Source organism: Lates calcarifer, linkage group LG8 (assembly GCF_001640805.2).
Source record: "Lates calcarifer isolate ASB-BC8 linkage group LG8, TLL_Latcal_v3, whole genome shotgun sequence".
In the NCBI taxonomy this organism is placed as follows: Eukaryota; Metazoa; Chordata; class Actinopteri; family Centropomidae; genus Lates; species Lates calcarifer.
In genome coordinates this window covers 16262082-16278171 of record NC_066840.1, presented here as the reverse complement: position 1 = coordinate 16278171, position 16090 = coordinate 16262082, and the positions used below count along the sequence as shown (strand labels likewise).

Here is a 16090-nt window from a genome sequence, read left to right as displayed (position 1 = left end):
TTAATATTTTCATGATCAATTAAATTCTTAATGGCAATTATTTTTTGATCAACAACATACGTACCTGTCAGCATTTACCTACCAACAGTTACCTACAATACGCTTTTAGTTTTGGACAGCCAAATTCAGCCACAAGACAACACAACAGTGTCAGAGTCACAGAAAGTGTCTCAAATGTTTAATGTCAAGTCCTGTGAGGGTAAAACGTTTTGCAGCATTTACTTTGCATGCAGCTCATATTGTTTATTACTCACTGTGCCAAATGTGATGTGGGGGGAGTGGGCACAGAGTTTATTAATGTGTTGACACACTGTTTGAATGGTGAATGTAAAGTTGGCAAACACAAGTTTTATTATTTATTTTCATGTCTCATTTCTATCAGCTTTATTATAGCCTTTGTGTTGTGTTGTTTATTGTGTCTGAAGTGATTGTTGATGATGTGAAATGAGTTAAGCCTGGGGTTAAATAGCAATTTAGAAATGTGTCTATTTATCCAAAGCTGGTTCTGCGGTTGGAAAAAAGAGCTAAAATAAAAGCGTACCTGTGAGGAAGGTCTTCATGCTGAGACTATGTGCCAGTTTGACTGGTGTGTGTCCAGAGTAGGTGGCCAGAGTTGGGTCTGCACCATGGTTCAGAAGCAACCAGACTATTGGTAGGTTATCACTCGCTACTGCATCATGAAGGGGCCTGAGGAAAGAACAAACAAAATACAAATGACTTTCAGAGACTCTACGACTTTAGAGGACACCTGAATCCATTTGCAAACTTGATGTGTATAGAGCATCAGAGATGTGAAGGCACGACAGTAAAACAAAACTGAGACTAACTTTCACATACTTTCCTGTGATTAATTACAATTTGTGTTTTTTTCCAACCATTAACATTCATAACAAATATAATATATATACAGTATGTGTATATGAAAATAATTTATAGATTTAACTTATTACAGCATTACAGCCTTACCGTGTTCCATCCTGAGCACTACAGTTGACATCTGCACCATGTTTCAGCAGCATCTGGACAATCTGAGTCCAGCCCCGAGAGGACGCCTCATGGAGAGCTGTGTAACCAGCATTATCACGCCGATTGACCTCCCTGATGTCCTTCTCCAGACAATACTGAACTACATCCTGCAGAACACAGGTAGGACAGAGATGGTGTCACATTAACATGTCTTAACAAGGTACACTGTTTACTGGAGGCACATTCATGTCAGCCATACTAAACAAGTAAACCAATGGGATTTTACCTGATAGCCTAAGCGGGCGGCTCGTTGCAACAAGGTCTCGCCAGCATTTTTATTGACAATCAGCCGACGGACCTCTGGAGGGACAGGTCTTTTGGTTGGAGACTCTGAACCACTGCTTCTTCCTGATGAGCCTCTCTTGTTGGATGGAGATGATTGCAACGTTTTTGGAGCAGCTGGGGGGCTATCTGTTCGTTTTACATCAGCACCATCATCATCCAGGGCAAGAGAGGCACCTCGCTTGCCTAAGCTGCTGCGTTTGGTCTTAGTCTAAAACACAGATTTATTGATTACGCACTGTGTGAAATGGAAGCTCTTTGTAATGCAATGCCAACAGGTTCCACTTATCAAAGACCTGAGCTTTATAATAGTAACTGCCATCATAAATGTGACAAACATGGCATTAATCTAACCACAGGGGGGCACTGTAAGCTAATATATTCCTGGTACATTGGCTCCTATCAGCCCTGTATGACTTCTACTGAGCTGTAATCCAACAAGCAGCATCGGCAAGTGACTTACCTTCTGCTCATCACTGTCACACAGGTGCTTGCTTTTGAACTTCCTCTTCCCTGAAGGCTTATCATTGCTCTCTGGAGATACCTCGCTCTCCTGGTAGCGGACCGATCCTGACCGAGTGAACGAGGGTCTCCGTGGAGGAGGCTCTGGACTGGAGGCGGTGGGACTCGGACACTGATCCGCCTGAGGATCTGTGATGACAAATTAGATTGGAGGTCATGCGGAGTGGTACCAAACATATGTCAGCATCACCCAACTTATCTATGGTGCATGGATGTCGCTATGGAGCAGCTTCATTCCTCTTTCTCATCTGCCAAGCCTAACATGGAGCATGGAATATTTAATAGGCGCCATTTTTTGCCAACATCAGACAGAGCAGTACTTCCTGCACCAATCATCCTTGGCTTAGCCATTTTTTCTGCTGAATCAGGGTAACTGCTGTTGATGAGCTACTATGCTCTCTCTGCTTTGCAATCCAAAGCGCCGCTTCACCATATCTCCTTACATTCTCTAGATACACATCTTATGATATGTGTCATATTCATATCAACAGGTTACTTATGTGGACTTACTGATGTGGATAATGACACTAAGTGGACACCTCAAAAATATAAGCTGCAAATTGCATGTATATATATGCTGTCTTCATAATCTCTATTCTTTGTTAGAGGTTACATTTATCTCAATATTTTGTATTTCACTAGTAATCATAAACTGTAGTTGTTGCATAATTTAAAAGGGTCTCATAATGTTCTATTACTCCTTTTCCAATGTACTTGTTATGAAGATGTACATCTTCATAAAATTAATTTGTTTGTGTCTTTTTAATTACAGAAGCCCCCAGCTAAGCTTTCTTTTGGTTAGGTCTGAATCATAGATCCTGAGGTCCATTACTGACTGACAGTCTGGATGTTGTTATTTTTATGAACACACTCAGGGCTCACAGATATATAATCTAAACACTTTAATCCACAGGTGTTGTACAAAAGCTGATATATATAATAGACTTTGTTAAAATATCTAAGGTAAAAACATAACAATGTAAAAAAAATTTTTCATATATTTATTTTTATCTAATATTCAGGCATTCCTGAAATAAAAGCCCAGTTACTACACACCCACAAAATTGAAAGCATCTGAGTTTGTTTTTTTTTTACTTTGTCAGAGAGACATCTTTGTTATGAATTATAAAAAGTATGCTTGAAAAACAAATCTACATATTAAATTGGCCAGTCCAGTGTGTTATTTCTAGACTCTAGAAATCAAAGATCAAGAGGTTTAAGTTGATTAAATCAAGTGATGATGTCACTGCTGCTCTGCACAGATATTTTTAAAGAGAAAGTGAAGTGAAATGTTTTTCCTCAGACTTGAACAGGGCTGCAACTATTGTCAGTACAGATTCATTCATCAGATATTTTTAAAAGAATGAATAATCACTTAGTCTATGAAACATCAGAAATGATGACAAATGCCCATCACAAGCCAGCAGGGCCAAATGTTTTGGTGCTTAAGTCTGGTCAGGAGCCAAAAAAGGATTAATGTATAATGGTATTAAAACAGAACAACTCTGGCTTATTTGTGAAGCTGTTACCAACTAATGTTTGTTGTGTTTAAGGGACTAAAACAATTATGTGAACATTAAAAGCTGCAGTAATTTTCACTGTTAACTAATCTGCCATGTATTTTTAGGATGAATGAATTAATTGTTTGGGCTATATAGATTCAAATGTCTATCACCATTTCTGAAAGCCCAAGTCAACATCTTCAAACAGTCCAAAACTCAAACATATTCAGATTACAATTATGTAAAACTAAAACAATCCGAAAATCCTTGCATTTGAAAAACCGGCATCAGGCAGTGTTTGAGATTTGTTCTTACCAGATTACTGGTAACAATTAATTGATTAACAAACTAGATGTCAGTTAATTTTCTCTCTAGTTAACTGATTTTTTTTGTCAATTACTTAATCAACTTTTCATTTTAGCCCTACACTGATTAAAGATACTAAGAGGATGCTACTCTCAAATTTTAAAGATTCATTCTATAACTTCAAAGATGATAATGTTCATCAGTAACTAACAGCTGCACCTTTGACTAAAACTTGGGCTCAGCTAAAACTTTAAAGATCTTAGGGGATAAACTGTACCTGCTGGTGTTCCACTGTCTTGTCTCAAGGAGTCAGATTGTTCGAGGTGCTCTCCATCTTCCAGCTTGTCTTTCTCAGTGATGTAGTCTCCAGTCTGATACTTTTTGCTACGACATCGCCGACGTTTCTTATGAGTAGGTGTGTCACCTTCTGCGCTGGTTGCCTTGCCCTTGCCCTGATGCGCTCGCTCTGGCAGGGGGTTTGAGCGAGGCCTCCCTCTCGGACGGCGGGCAGGTTGGGTGGGAGTCTGAGGGGGTGATGGGGATGCAGTGGGAGGAGGCATTGGTGGTGGGGGAGGAGGGGAAGGCGTTGCAAAGCCCCAGAGGTCAAGACGTGCCTCATCGGCTCGCCGTCGTCCTCTCCTCAGTCTTGGGAAGGAACTCTCTGTAGTGTCAGTCTCCTTACTGGATATGGCAGAGCTGCTGAGAGAGACTGGAGTCTCCACACTCTGTGGACTGCTGCTGCTATCTGTAACTGATTAAATCACAGTGGATTGTTACACTCACACCAGCTTCTATGCATAGAAGTGTGACTGAGACATCAAAAAATGCCATCCAGACACTATGAGACATTCTGTCAGCTTAATAGACACCAACTACCACACTACCAAGGCTGGCTGCAGGCTATTTATCTCTGCAGCTAAAACCCTGAGATGCTAAAAGTAATTTAATGGTAAGCTTGACAAAAGGCTACATGTTCGACATAACTGAAGGCATCATTAAATTTGTATTAAATACATCAGAAATTTGTGTACACTAGAAGAACGTTTAAAGGCATTAAATGTCACCGGATTGTAAAAAACAAAGACAGTACCTGGTTTGTTGAGGGTTGGTTGCTCAGCCTTGTTGGGACTGATCTTGTCCCTTGGAATCGGCTCTTTACTCTGGGGGGAAAGTTTTCCTGCTGATAGACTCTGCTCCAACACAGGTGCACATTGTTTCTTTTGCTGAAATACACAAGGGGACTGAGTGAGCACGCTGTATTGGATGCTATTGATCACAGAGCTTTCATGAGATGGAGAGCATCTGACAGACTCACAATAAGCCCTTGGAAGTTAAATCAACAGTCACAGATGAGTATTATGAAAGGGAAGCTCTTTATGGTCAAATAAGTGGTTGAAATCTTAAAAGATGATTTCTACCTTAAATTTTAACAAAGAGAGATCATGAGAAATTAACTGAGATATTTTAGACATTAAAATACAGATAATTTACCTTCTTTTGACAGGACACTTTGGTTGGAGTGTTTTCTGTGTCTTGCTTTTTCTTTCCAGCAGCCTTTTTCGGTGGGACCGTGGGTGATTTCTCCTTCGCTGGCTTCTTAGGACTGGTTTTCTTTTGTTTGACGGCAGCGGCTTTTGCTTTGGTTGGCGACTCCTCTTTGGTTCCGTTTGTTTTCTTCTCAAACTTGTCGCCTCCCCCCGCGCACTGGCCTGTAAGAATAGAGGCAACCATGCCCTCCAATTTTTCACTGGGAGGACTGTCTGACGCCCCACTTTCTTTCTTCGATATCTCACCCTCTAACACCTGGGCTAGTTTACTCTCCATCCTGTTCTCATTTGTTGATGCATTGCCCCCAAAGAGATGAGACTGGCCAGTGGGCTTTGAGGAGCCCTGCTTTGCTTGTAGTCCCATGTGTTCCCCCTGACTGGTGTGTAACGCAGTGTTATTCTCCATAGGCTCAGTGGCGTTTGCCTTTTCGTGTCTCTTTGTTGTGTGAGTTGAATCCCCTTGAGACGGCACACCAGGCCATTTTTCCACAGACCAGTATGGTGGGTATTCAAAAGCAGAAGTATGTTTAGATTGGGTGTCTTGACTTCCAACGAGTGGGTTCACAACATCGGCTTTTCTAGACACAACAGGTGAAGCTTGAGTATTACCCTCGGCCGTCAGTGCTGTCGTTTCGAGAGCTTGCTGCTTTACAATGGATGCAAGGTTAGAAAGGGGAGACTTCATTCTCTCCCACTTATCGTCCTCAGGTTTGGACGGGCTGTGATGAGCACTCTGAAACTTGGATCCTTCTGTAACTGTGGCGCCCTTGGTCTTTGGGGACCCATGTGTGATTTTTCTCTGAACAGATGAGGCTTGGTGAGGAAGATGAGACGGCTGTTGCCAAGCTGGATTGACAACTGTGGTAGAGTATGGCACCGCTGTTTTGCCAGGTCCGGATTTCTGATGAATTTGAGCATTGGCAGAGCTTGACAGGGCAGTTGTTAGGGCTCCTTTAGAGGGACAGTTCTTGGTTATGGCTGTGCTGGTGTTTTTAACATGCTTGACACTGTGAGCATGTTGGTTGCCTTTCATCAAACAGGATGGCTTCTTTCCTCCTGAGGCCAGATGTTCTCCTTGGTCAATTATAGATATAAACTCCTGCTTTGCAAAACTCTGAAATTCGTCAGCAAACGTCCCTTTTCCATCTTTGCCCCGTAGAGTAGAAGCCAGTATGGGGCTAGCCACACCTACATAAGTCCCAGGGATGTTTTTTATGGAGTCTTGTGAGGATCCTTTACCCCAGGTTGGTTTAGGCTCTGGAACCTGGTGATTTTGAGGCCTGTTTATTTGCTTTTGATGAGATCCATTTCTGTGGGTGTTTGGTAAGATAGGGTATTGCACAGTGGAGCTATAACTTGTAGAATGAGTCCTCTTTGAGTTCAGAAAATCTCTCTGATTTGACTCATTATTATGAGGCTCCATCATAGAAACTGGAGGGTCATTTATGCATTTTGGACGTTTGGATTTAGCGGACAAATCAAGAGGTACATCTCTCGGTTCGATTGAGCAAGCTGTATGGTCCTCTGAAGCAGAGGGAGGTGCCGTTTTAAGAGAGCCCATGGTTGTTTTGTCTATGCTGTTGCCTTTCTCCACATGGTTCAGCAGTCTGCTCTGAGAGGTGATGCTGGCCAGTGCAGAGCCACAGCAAATGGCAGCTGTGGGAGATAACGTGTAGCGAGTGGGTGCTGCAGAAGTTAATGACGGGTGCTGCAACGGTAGGGCAATAGCTGGTGAGGCTACCACTGAGGCTAAAGATTTATGCTCTCCTACAGATTTGGCATTCTTACCCGACGAATGGTTATTAGATTTAAGTTTTGAGGTTGATGTGCCTGCTTTTTTCTCTGCAGCTGGAGTCCGGCCCACGGAGAACTGATAGGGATAGGTCCGCATGAGAGGTGTCCCTCCAACACCCGAACTTTGAGGCTGAATTTCTTTCTGAAACTGACTTGCAGTGGCTTCTCTCAATGCTGCAATCTGACCCAATGCTGGTGGAAGAGTGATTTTACAAAGTGGAGAGGAAAAATTAGTGGAGGGAAGGAAGGCAACAGGCTGGGCTGGTTTAAACATGGTGGAGCACTGATACCCAGGTGGAACACTTGGTACAGATTGTGTTTGTGGGTGTGATTTCTTACTGGATGTCACATTGCTGTGACAGGGGTTGAGTGAGTCCTCCTGGCTGACTTTTACACCACTCGACCACTGAGGAGTGGGGAAGACACCAGCACCATCAGCCTTGAGTTTAGCGGCCTCTGCCCTTTTGTCTGCTCTCTTCTCTGAGCTGGTGAGGGCTGAGCCTGACATCGGTGCATTGTTAGGCTGTTGAGGTGGTGAAAGCTCAGGGCTGTGGTTGTAATTGCTAGTGTCCAGGCAGGCTTTTGCTGTCTTACAGTCTGTTGTGGGAGTGGTCTTGTTTTGCTGACTGAGGGTAACATCTCCTCTAAACTCAGGGGGTAGCGTCTGGGGGGGATTTCCCACCATACTAGTAGACGCTTTATTTGGAGCACTGATCTCTCTGCTCACCGTGCCTCCATCCCCTACATTCATTAGTGTAGGATCCACCTGAGTAATAAGAGAAGTTTGTGAGGATAGTGTTAATTAGATAAGAGGAAAGAATGCTCTAATCTAGTAAAGCTAACTGTAATAATAATTTAAAAAAACAATTACCTGCATAGGTGTTTCTTTAACACAGCATGCCTCGGGGGGTGGCTGAGTCAGTCGGGTGAGAGTTTTCCTTAAAATAAAGTGATATGCTGCAAAACACACAAGAAAAAGAAGACTTAATGTGACCATTGTTACTGCTGTCGTCGGTTCAATTAAAGAGAAGACCTTCATTTAATCCTTCATGAAGGAATAAGACCTATTCTATGCAACAGTAATTGATTCAGAGTAACCAACATTGGGCAACTGAAAACTTCCTTTCTTTGAGAAGCGGGCAGATATGTTACAATTTCCTCGGAGTGGGAGAGACTATTCAGGTTAGCAGAGAGACATGAGGTGGACTGAGGAACATTTGTTCTCTTTGGTTTTATTTGTTTGCACACCGGGAATATTAACTATTTGTCAGTGCTCATCGATCCACATTGTGAATAGTCTTTACTAAAGATGGGATATTCAGTGAGTGAAATGAGACCTAATGCATCAGTTGCAACACAGAGGGGTTATGAGCATATGAGCTCAGATCAGCCTCTTCACGTTGTCTGCAGCTGTTTTGTATAGTTTTTCTGTGGGGTTTTTGCAGGTTTACCTTAACTCTTAAGTTCTGTTATTGGCTGAAACTGTTTCTGTCACACTGGAGAGTCAGTCTAAATCCTCTGCAAACACTCCTGGAACAACAGATCCACACTCAAACTCCTCTTTGCAGAAATCACACAAAATATTCATTGGCATATGATTCAAGATACTATACGAAAACATTAAGAAAATCTGTGATGCAGGTTTCTTTCTTTGAGTGGTGATAACCTGCTGTCAAACACATTTAAATATCCCCTGCAGATGTGTTTTCAGACATATAAAAATACACTGCTTTGAATAATAATTTGAGTCTGATATTAGCAAAATTTAAACTTAACTAGCTATGAAATTTTAAGATTGCAAATGCTCTTTGTGCCTTTTAAAAAACAAATAATCTATTAATATACAGCTATTGTTCAATTTAAAAGTAACAGTTGGACACAAGATGCCTCCTACTTGAGTGAAAAGTCAATTCTCAGTGTATGCGCTAGTGCACACGTCTTAAATTCAGACTTCAGGTAAAAGACAGAGAAACTTTCCCCCTTCAGCAGATTAATGTGAAAACATCCTCCTGGTGTCAAAGTCTTCACATACATCATCCTGCACAGTGAAGGTCAAACACAGAACAATAAGCAAAACTCATTTTTTGAGGCGGGGGGGTGTTAAATTGCTTTACTAACTTTTATATAGATTTACTGCAGCTAGAGTTTGCCCTGTGTGACTGTATTAGGAAAAAATGAACAAATATATGATAAATTAACAGTAGATGAGGCTCTCTACAGTCTCATCCAGTCACTTCAAACAGAGGCTCTTACATAGGGGACCCATGACCCCTTGGGCCCCTCTGCCTATCCCAACAGGCCCATTCAATGAGCCATCCATGAGACAATCAGCTGTGACTGCCCAAATGATCATTCATGAGTGAGTGGCAGCCTCAGTGTGTTCACTGTTGATCAAGCCATGCAGACTAGTGAAAAGTGGATGAGTGAATGTGAGCAAAGGTTTTGTTACTTACCTATATAATTAAGGATTATCTATCACTGTTTGGTTAATTATTTATGATTACAGTGAAGAGGCCCACCTCAGTTAGATGCAGTTTTAATGTGGGGGTCATGTAATGTTAAGTGCTCATCATTCTTATCTAAAATTAGACATGAGATTCCACCCGTTGCCTCTCTCTCTATTGAAAACACACTCATTTTCACAACAGAAAACACACCTTCCCTCACAAAACAATGCCAACCGTGCTCACAGTGGTTAATCTGGCTTGATGTCATCTGAAAACAAACAGCTGAAATACTCTCATATATACACAGGCGACACACACCACAACAGCCTGGTACGTAGGTAGAGGTGAGCGCAGGCGAGCGCATCTGCAAGTAAATGAGACGACTACAAAAGGGACCAGGCATAAAATCTATGTCCAAAGCTTTGGGGGGAACGGAAAATGTTTCACCCCAGGAGTCAGTGAAACATAACGAAGATGATGCATATAATGACTGACACGCCAGTCTCTGCTGGAATCTGCGAGCACGAACTGAAAGGGATCCAGCGATGCAGATACCGCTCAGTGCAATAAGGAGGGTCTGCATTCATTACCGTACAACAGTTGCTCACAGCTAGTTTGTCTTTGTGCTGCGATCATACGCGGTCTGCTCCGCCACAACATTTTTTTTGAATTCATCCGCTCTGATGTAGGCCAATAAATGTATGCAGCAGTCCGCACACACGCCGTGGGCAACGCCGCTCAGACGAAACAAAGTCGAGCCTGACATTACCTTTGGAGAAAACAGCCTCGAAGAAAGCCAAATTTATTCTGTTCCCAGGTCAGCTCACTGTCCGGTCCGCGGCACAAAAGATACACGTCCCAATGTCATATCTGAAAAGTGCACAATGAACCACATGCATGTAGGGGCATCGGGGCACTCACAAAACAACACGTTTGTCTCTGTTATAAATATCAGCACGGAAAAACTCTGGAGAGCTCCGGGTCGCTCTCTCTCTCTCTCTCTGTCTCTGTCTCTCGCTGGAGATGGCGAGCAGTCACCATAATGAGAGAATGGTAACTGGCTCTCAGGTGATCGCTCCATCCACAACTGCACAGGCAGCCTGTCTTGATCTCTAACTCTTGTCAGAGAAAGAGGGATTGAAATGTTTCCAGATGAAATGTTTGGGGAGGGGAAATTACAGCAAGTGACAGGAGAGGTTTCTCCCACCGAGTGGCTGCCTGGGCTGCGTCGTAGGAGCACAATGTGGCAATGTGTCACATCTCCGCCTGATAAGGTAAGTCAACATCAGTGCGAGAAAATAACAGCCACACGCACACACAAAACGAAGGCTGAGCCAAACAAACAAAACTCCAGACGACCATCATCCCGTTTCATGTGCACACGAACACCCGACAAAGTAACATTTACTCCGCCTGAGGACGTTTTTTAACAAACAACTAATCGATTTCACCAGCTGATAGCTCAGGAGCTGACTGCATTGAGTTACTCGCAAATATGAAAAAAAGTCGCCGGCTGGACAACTAAAAGACGGGCGGGTGACAACTTATTGCACAGGCTGGTGCTGCTGGAGTGGAGAGGGGCAAACAATATATTTAACTCTGCTGACCACCGCTACCTTCACCACCACCACCACGGGTAGGTTTCCAGCTCCCTGCCCAGCGGAGTCTCCGCGAAGCCCTCGCACTACTCCCGGTGGTTTACATGTTGAGGCAGGCTACTGTTATTTATCCCCGGCCGACCTAATGTGAAGTGCTCCCGTCTCCCGTATCGGCCCTTCGCTGGACTGACTGAGCCACTTCAGCGGTGAAAGGCATTCACCGAGCCCCCCGACCCAACCGAGCCTCTCCTCTCTGTCCCCCCTTTAAGACTCTCTCTCTCTCTCTCGCCCCTCTCTCTCTCTCTCTCTCCGAATTATTGAATAATTCCCAAGCTAATCAGCAGGCGAGATAAAGATGTCTAATGACACAAACACTTACGAGCCCGCTCGTCCAGATGGCATGTGAACGACGTACAGGCACGACTCGGTTACGGCCGTGTCCAGCCTTTCGCCTCTGCCGTCCGTGGCTGTTCACTAATCTCGACGGTTTTCGGTTCTAAAAGTCCGGGGGGGCGGGAGGAAGGGAGGAGGAGGGGAGGGTAGGGGGGGTCGTCAAGACAGTCCGTTCCGTATCTCCAGTCTCCAGTCTGGTGGGAGAGCGAGTGAGGAGAGAGAGGGGCAGAGGGGTGCACGGTGACAGCATGGGAGATGTAGTGCTCGGCTATCCACGCCCAGGATTAGACGCTAGAGAGGCTGGGAGGGGTGAGGACTGCAGGTACCGGCATGCAACGCGAGCTCCAGCCGCTCAAGGGGAATTGGGGATCGCGACCAAAGAGTGTAACGGTGCGCTAAACTGAAAAGGCTTATCGGGGTAACGAAGTAATAAACTGTATTTTTAACCAAAGGAGACTCCGAGTATCACTGAGACCGTGTTTGCGTTTCAGTGTCAGTCAGGTCAATTAACAGAGTCAGCGCAGTGGGTGATGGTTGCTGAACGGAATTGCCAAAATGTAAAAAAAAAAAAAAAAAAAAAAAAAAAAAGAGTGGGAGAGGTTTGGGTCCGTTGCAGGGGAATTAACACAAGGAAGCAGGACTCCGGGTGTTGAAGGCTCTCCAGTTGCAAGCTTCAGGCTGCAGACTGATGACTGGCCTGAGGAAGATGGAGGGAAACACTGAAGCCTTTTTTCTGCTGATTTTTGTGCAGGGTTTCAAAAACCTACAACGATGTGAGACATGTTTATCTTTACAGAAGTTTTAGTAATTTGTACTGAGGCCGTGGGTTTAACTTCACTGAGGTCTAATGAGGTGTAGTTTCACATGCAGGGCCCCCAGCACTGACCTCCATCAGTGCGGCAGGCATAAAAAGCCCTGGAAACACAAAACAGTTGCTTACAAGGTGACAGCAGGCGTTTTGAACATTTCCACTTCTGACTTCACTCTGGCTGATATTAAAAAAGCCGTGCAACTATTTCCACATTCCTTCACAAGCCAAAAGTGATATTAGGAAACTGTAGAGTCAGGATTATTATCTCGTCAACATATTGCCCTCAAATTCTTCTCATCCTTCACAAAAAGCACTAAAAGACACAATAATTCCACAAATGACTAAGAAGACAACTCGTACAGATACATGACAACTTTACTCCCTCAGATTTACATTGAATAGTTTTTTCCTGATTCACGACTGACAACAATGGGCTGACTACATCCCAACTGAACCATGTGATTTTTCATGATTTCCTTGGTTTGACCCAGGCCACGGTTTTGTTGGCATAAGGGACAACAGATCATCACTGATTATGGATACGAACAAAAACACTGCCACTCTTTCTGCAGTGCATCTTCAGTTCACCATCATTCACATCTTGCAGTGCAGTGTGTCAAAATCACATTTCCTGTTATTACCAGGTCAGGTCAGGTTTTAACTGGATCCCTGCACATGGTTTTCTACAGAGGAGTGGGCTTCAGCCAAATTCAGAACAAAACTACAATTTGGATGAGGCTTGTAGATTTCAATTTTAGCCCTTATAGTTCTCTGCCAGACTTAACACAAAACTAAGACAAGCCAGGCTAATTCATACACACAACAGCCTTCAACCAAACTGAAAATAATCCATGCTTCACACAGCAACTGTACCGAGTTTAACACAGCAGAAGACAGACAGACTACTTTATAAACACAAGACACAAACAGCCACAGAGAAGAAACAGCTCTTAGGTTAATATGATGTGAAATCATATTTACATCACAAAGTCATAACTGATTAAAATCAACTTTAACTAATAACTTTTTTCTACATTCTCACTTTGAACAAGTGCAGAGTGAAACATGATGTCAGCTTTTCCTCAACTCAAGGCTGACTGTGAGTGGAGTGCTGGGAGACAAAGACAAAGGAGCTGAGGAGAATATCTGAGGACCAACAGCTCATGTTTGCAGTTAGGGGGTGAATGACAACACATCTGCAACGTGCAGTCACACACAGGCGAGCAGATAAAAGTTTGAAGCAGCAAACCAGTCTCCAGAGCAGGGGATCTGCACGCAGTCTTGCCTGATTCTCCCCCAAAGATAAACAACCACAGGATATTTAGCTCTCCTATTCCATAATCACATTTTGGCACTGTAGTTAAGCAGTACGGGTTACCCTGCTGTAATTAGGCCACTTGTCTTACCTGAAAGCAGCGTAGGCCTGCTGTTTACAAGGGTATCCACTCCTTTAGGCCAACAAATTTCCTACTTTTCTCAACACTTGTGGTGCTGAGGAAATAACCGTTCACACACACGGCGAGCCTGACATCGTCGTGTGCCTGAAAGAGTTTGTTTACTACCGTGCACGATCCGTATCGTTCCTGACCACCAAGGCGGTGCAGGATAACGATCCCTGTCCATCCGCCGAGAGCGGTACGAGCAGAAACTATTTCGCCGCTTTCCTATCGCGGAGTGGATCGGTGTGTGAGAGCCTCTAACATGCCCTTCGCCATTCGTTCAGTAATGGCTGCGTGCAAGCAGCCAAATCGTTGACAGATGGCCAAACGTGAAATTGGGAAACCAGAAAACGCCGATTAGTTGAAAAAAGGGGAACGCCGTTGAGAACCGTGTCGGCATAAAGCGGGAGTATCACAAAGTCGGCAGCTGACACATCGCATTGTGTCTGAGCCGGGGTAACCCGGAGACCTCAACGACCGCGCAAGAGCTATCCCGGTAGTGACCGGCTGCTCGGGGCTTCACCAATTATAGACGAGTTTGCTTCACAGGCTCCACATCCAATGTCTGAAGCTGTGGGGTTAAAAAAAACTTGTTATGCATACAATTATAAATCTCTCGAGCAGGGATGTGGTATTCCGCACATGCACTGTGATAACTGCGATAGCACAGATGAAGGCACGTTGTTTATTTCGAAGGCCTGCTTTTTTTTGAAGTATGTCGTCTTCAAAGTGGGCATACATGGTCATCTGTCTGTGAGTCATATTGGAGATTATCGACCCTATTTAGGCCGCCATGGTTTACAGCGACGAGGATGTCCCGTCTAAGTTCGTGGTTCACCTGGTCAATATTGAATGTCGAGGTTGGGAAGGCGGCGGGGGCTTGAACGCTAAGTAAAAAATCAAGCGCATTATTCTTCCATCTTGGTAGAAGTAATGAATTATTCTACAACAAACGGGGGGAGGATGGCAGCCGATCACAGAAACAGTCAAGGGTGATGTTATTTGCCAGGTTAATGGACGGCCCGATGCGCCGTCCAGATGATGTTAAATATGTCTGAAAATGAAATGCATCACTTCGTGTATAGTTACTGTGTCAGCGTTTGGATTGCCGACTGCATCCAGAGCCGACACGCATGGACAGCAGACTCATGTAGGCTATGTCATCTCGACACACAACTTGGCTCTCCATACATGTGACACGATCCTACATAATGCCGTGCGATAACAGCGAGACATCACCGCAACTACTGTGGCTCCTGCGAGACACCGACAACTGGAAAATACAAATATCCAGGTCAAAGTTTGGCAGAGTTTTACTCGCCCTCAATAGCGTTGTGCAATGCCCCCTTTAATGCCCCCTGCTCGCCCGTAACGCCTTTGTTATTAGTAATCGCATGGTATTGCACCGTCTTACCTTGCGCTCCGAGCTGTCTACAGCCACAAAGCCTGCACACAGCGCAACAAGCTATTGTTGTCTACACACAGGCTTCCGTGCGGGGCCAGGGATGTGATTTTGAAGTAGAATGAATACAGTATGCAATTTTGGCTTGTCCTCGCGATCTTCCCTTATTGCCAGTTTTCGGTCTGCAGCAGCTGGAGATGAAAATCGCGCACCCTGGGTCCTAGCGCCGGGTAAAGCCCTACAGGTGAATAACAAACAGACTGGTGCTCGGTGGGCTTGAATCTTTCATTGCAGGGGACTTCGCTGGAGTCAGATGTTCTGGGGCAGACTTTCTCGCCTTTTTACCCCCGAAGATTCAACAGAGATAGATAACTAGTGAGATAAAATTTGAATAAGAGTGTATTCAAGCCCAGTTACACTGACCACACATTATTTTAACAATATATTGATGGTCTGCTCTCACACTAATGATCATTTTCAGATTGTTTAAACGCCACAGTTAAAAGCAGTTATTTACCTGTTTAGACCTCCATGCAGTCCTAACTAGCTCATTTACTGTGGCATTTATCTGATTTAATTTCCAGTTGGGGCCATCCATAAAATCCATAAAAAAATAGAGGTTTAAGTGTTGGCAGATACAACCACTGGTTTATTAAAACTAAACTTAGGCAACAATTATATCAGTGTTTCATATTTTTGTTACCATGGCTGGATTACTGAATGGACCTGCCAGGCATATCCAGGTGCCCAAGCATCTGTTTGAAGAGCCTGTTAACAACATTTCCTGTTGGAAAGTCAAAGAGCTAAGTCAAAATTAGGGATGTATTCAGTGTACATGGTGAATTTGATTTTATTTATTCATTTTATATATTTATTTTTTTGCTACATACAACACAGCTTTGCAGCTCAGAAAAGACAAAAGCCACAGTAAACCTACATTATAACTAAATGTAAAGCAGTTTACTTATGTTTGACAGCACAGTAACCTGCAACACAAATTTCCCTTGGTTGGTTTTGTCCC

The 16090-nt window shown here is 43.9% G+C and overlaps 1 protein-coding gene across 5 annotated transcripts in view; it reads right to left on the bottom strand.

Moving 5' to 3' along the window:
- The window catches only part of bcorl1 (BCL6 corepressor-like 1), a 30433-nt gene that overhangs the window by 5570 nt on the left and 8773 nt on the right, over positions 1–16090 (bottom strand). The window contains exons 1-10 of one of the 5 annotated variants that reach the window (XM_051072469.1): positions 11404–11762; positions 7851–7936; positions 7319–7745; positions 5130–7171; positions 4729–4861; positions 3916–4389; positions 1772–1959; positions 1253–1519; positions 967–1133; positions 542–687 (exon numbers count right to left, since the gene is read on the bottom strand). In XM_051072469.1, the coding sequence (XP_050928426.1) occupies positions 542–687; positions 967–1133; positions 1253–1519; positions 1772–1959; positions 3916–4389; positions 4729–4861; positions 5130–7171; positions 7319–7745; positions 7851–7856 (3850 nt within the window). In that variant the 5' untranslated portion in view covers positions 7857–7936; positions 11404–11762. Of the gene's footprint in view, positions 1–541; positions 688–966; positions 1134–1252; positions 1520–1771; positions 1960–3915; positions 4390–4728; positions 4862–5129; positions 7746–7850; positions 7937–11403; positions 11763–13634; positions 14175–15081; positions 15258–16090 lie in introns of those variants that run through there. The other 4 variants (XM_018660178.2, XM_018660177.2, XM_018660176.2 and 1 more) reach the window with 4 other exon arrangements.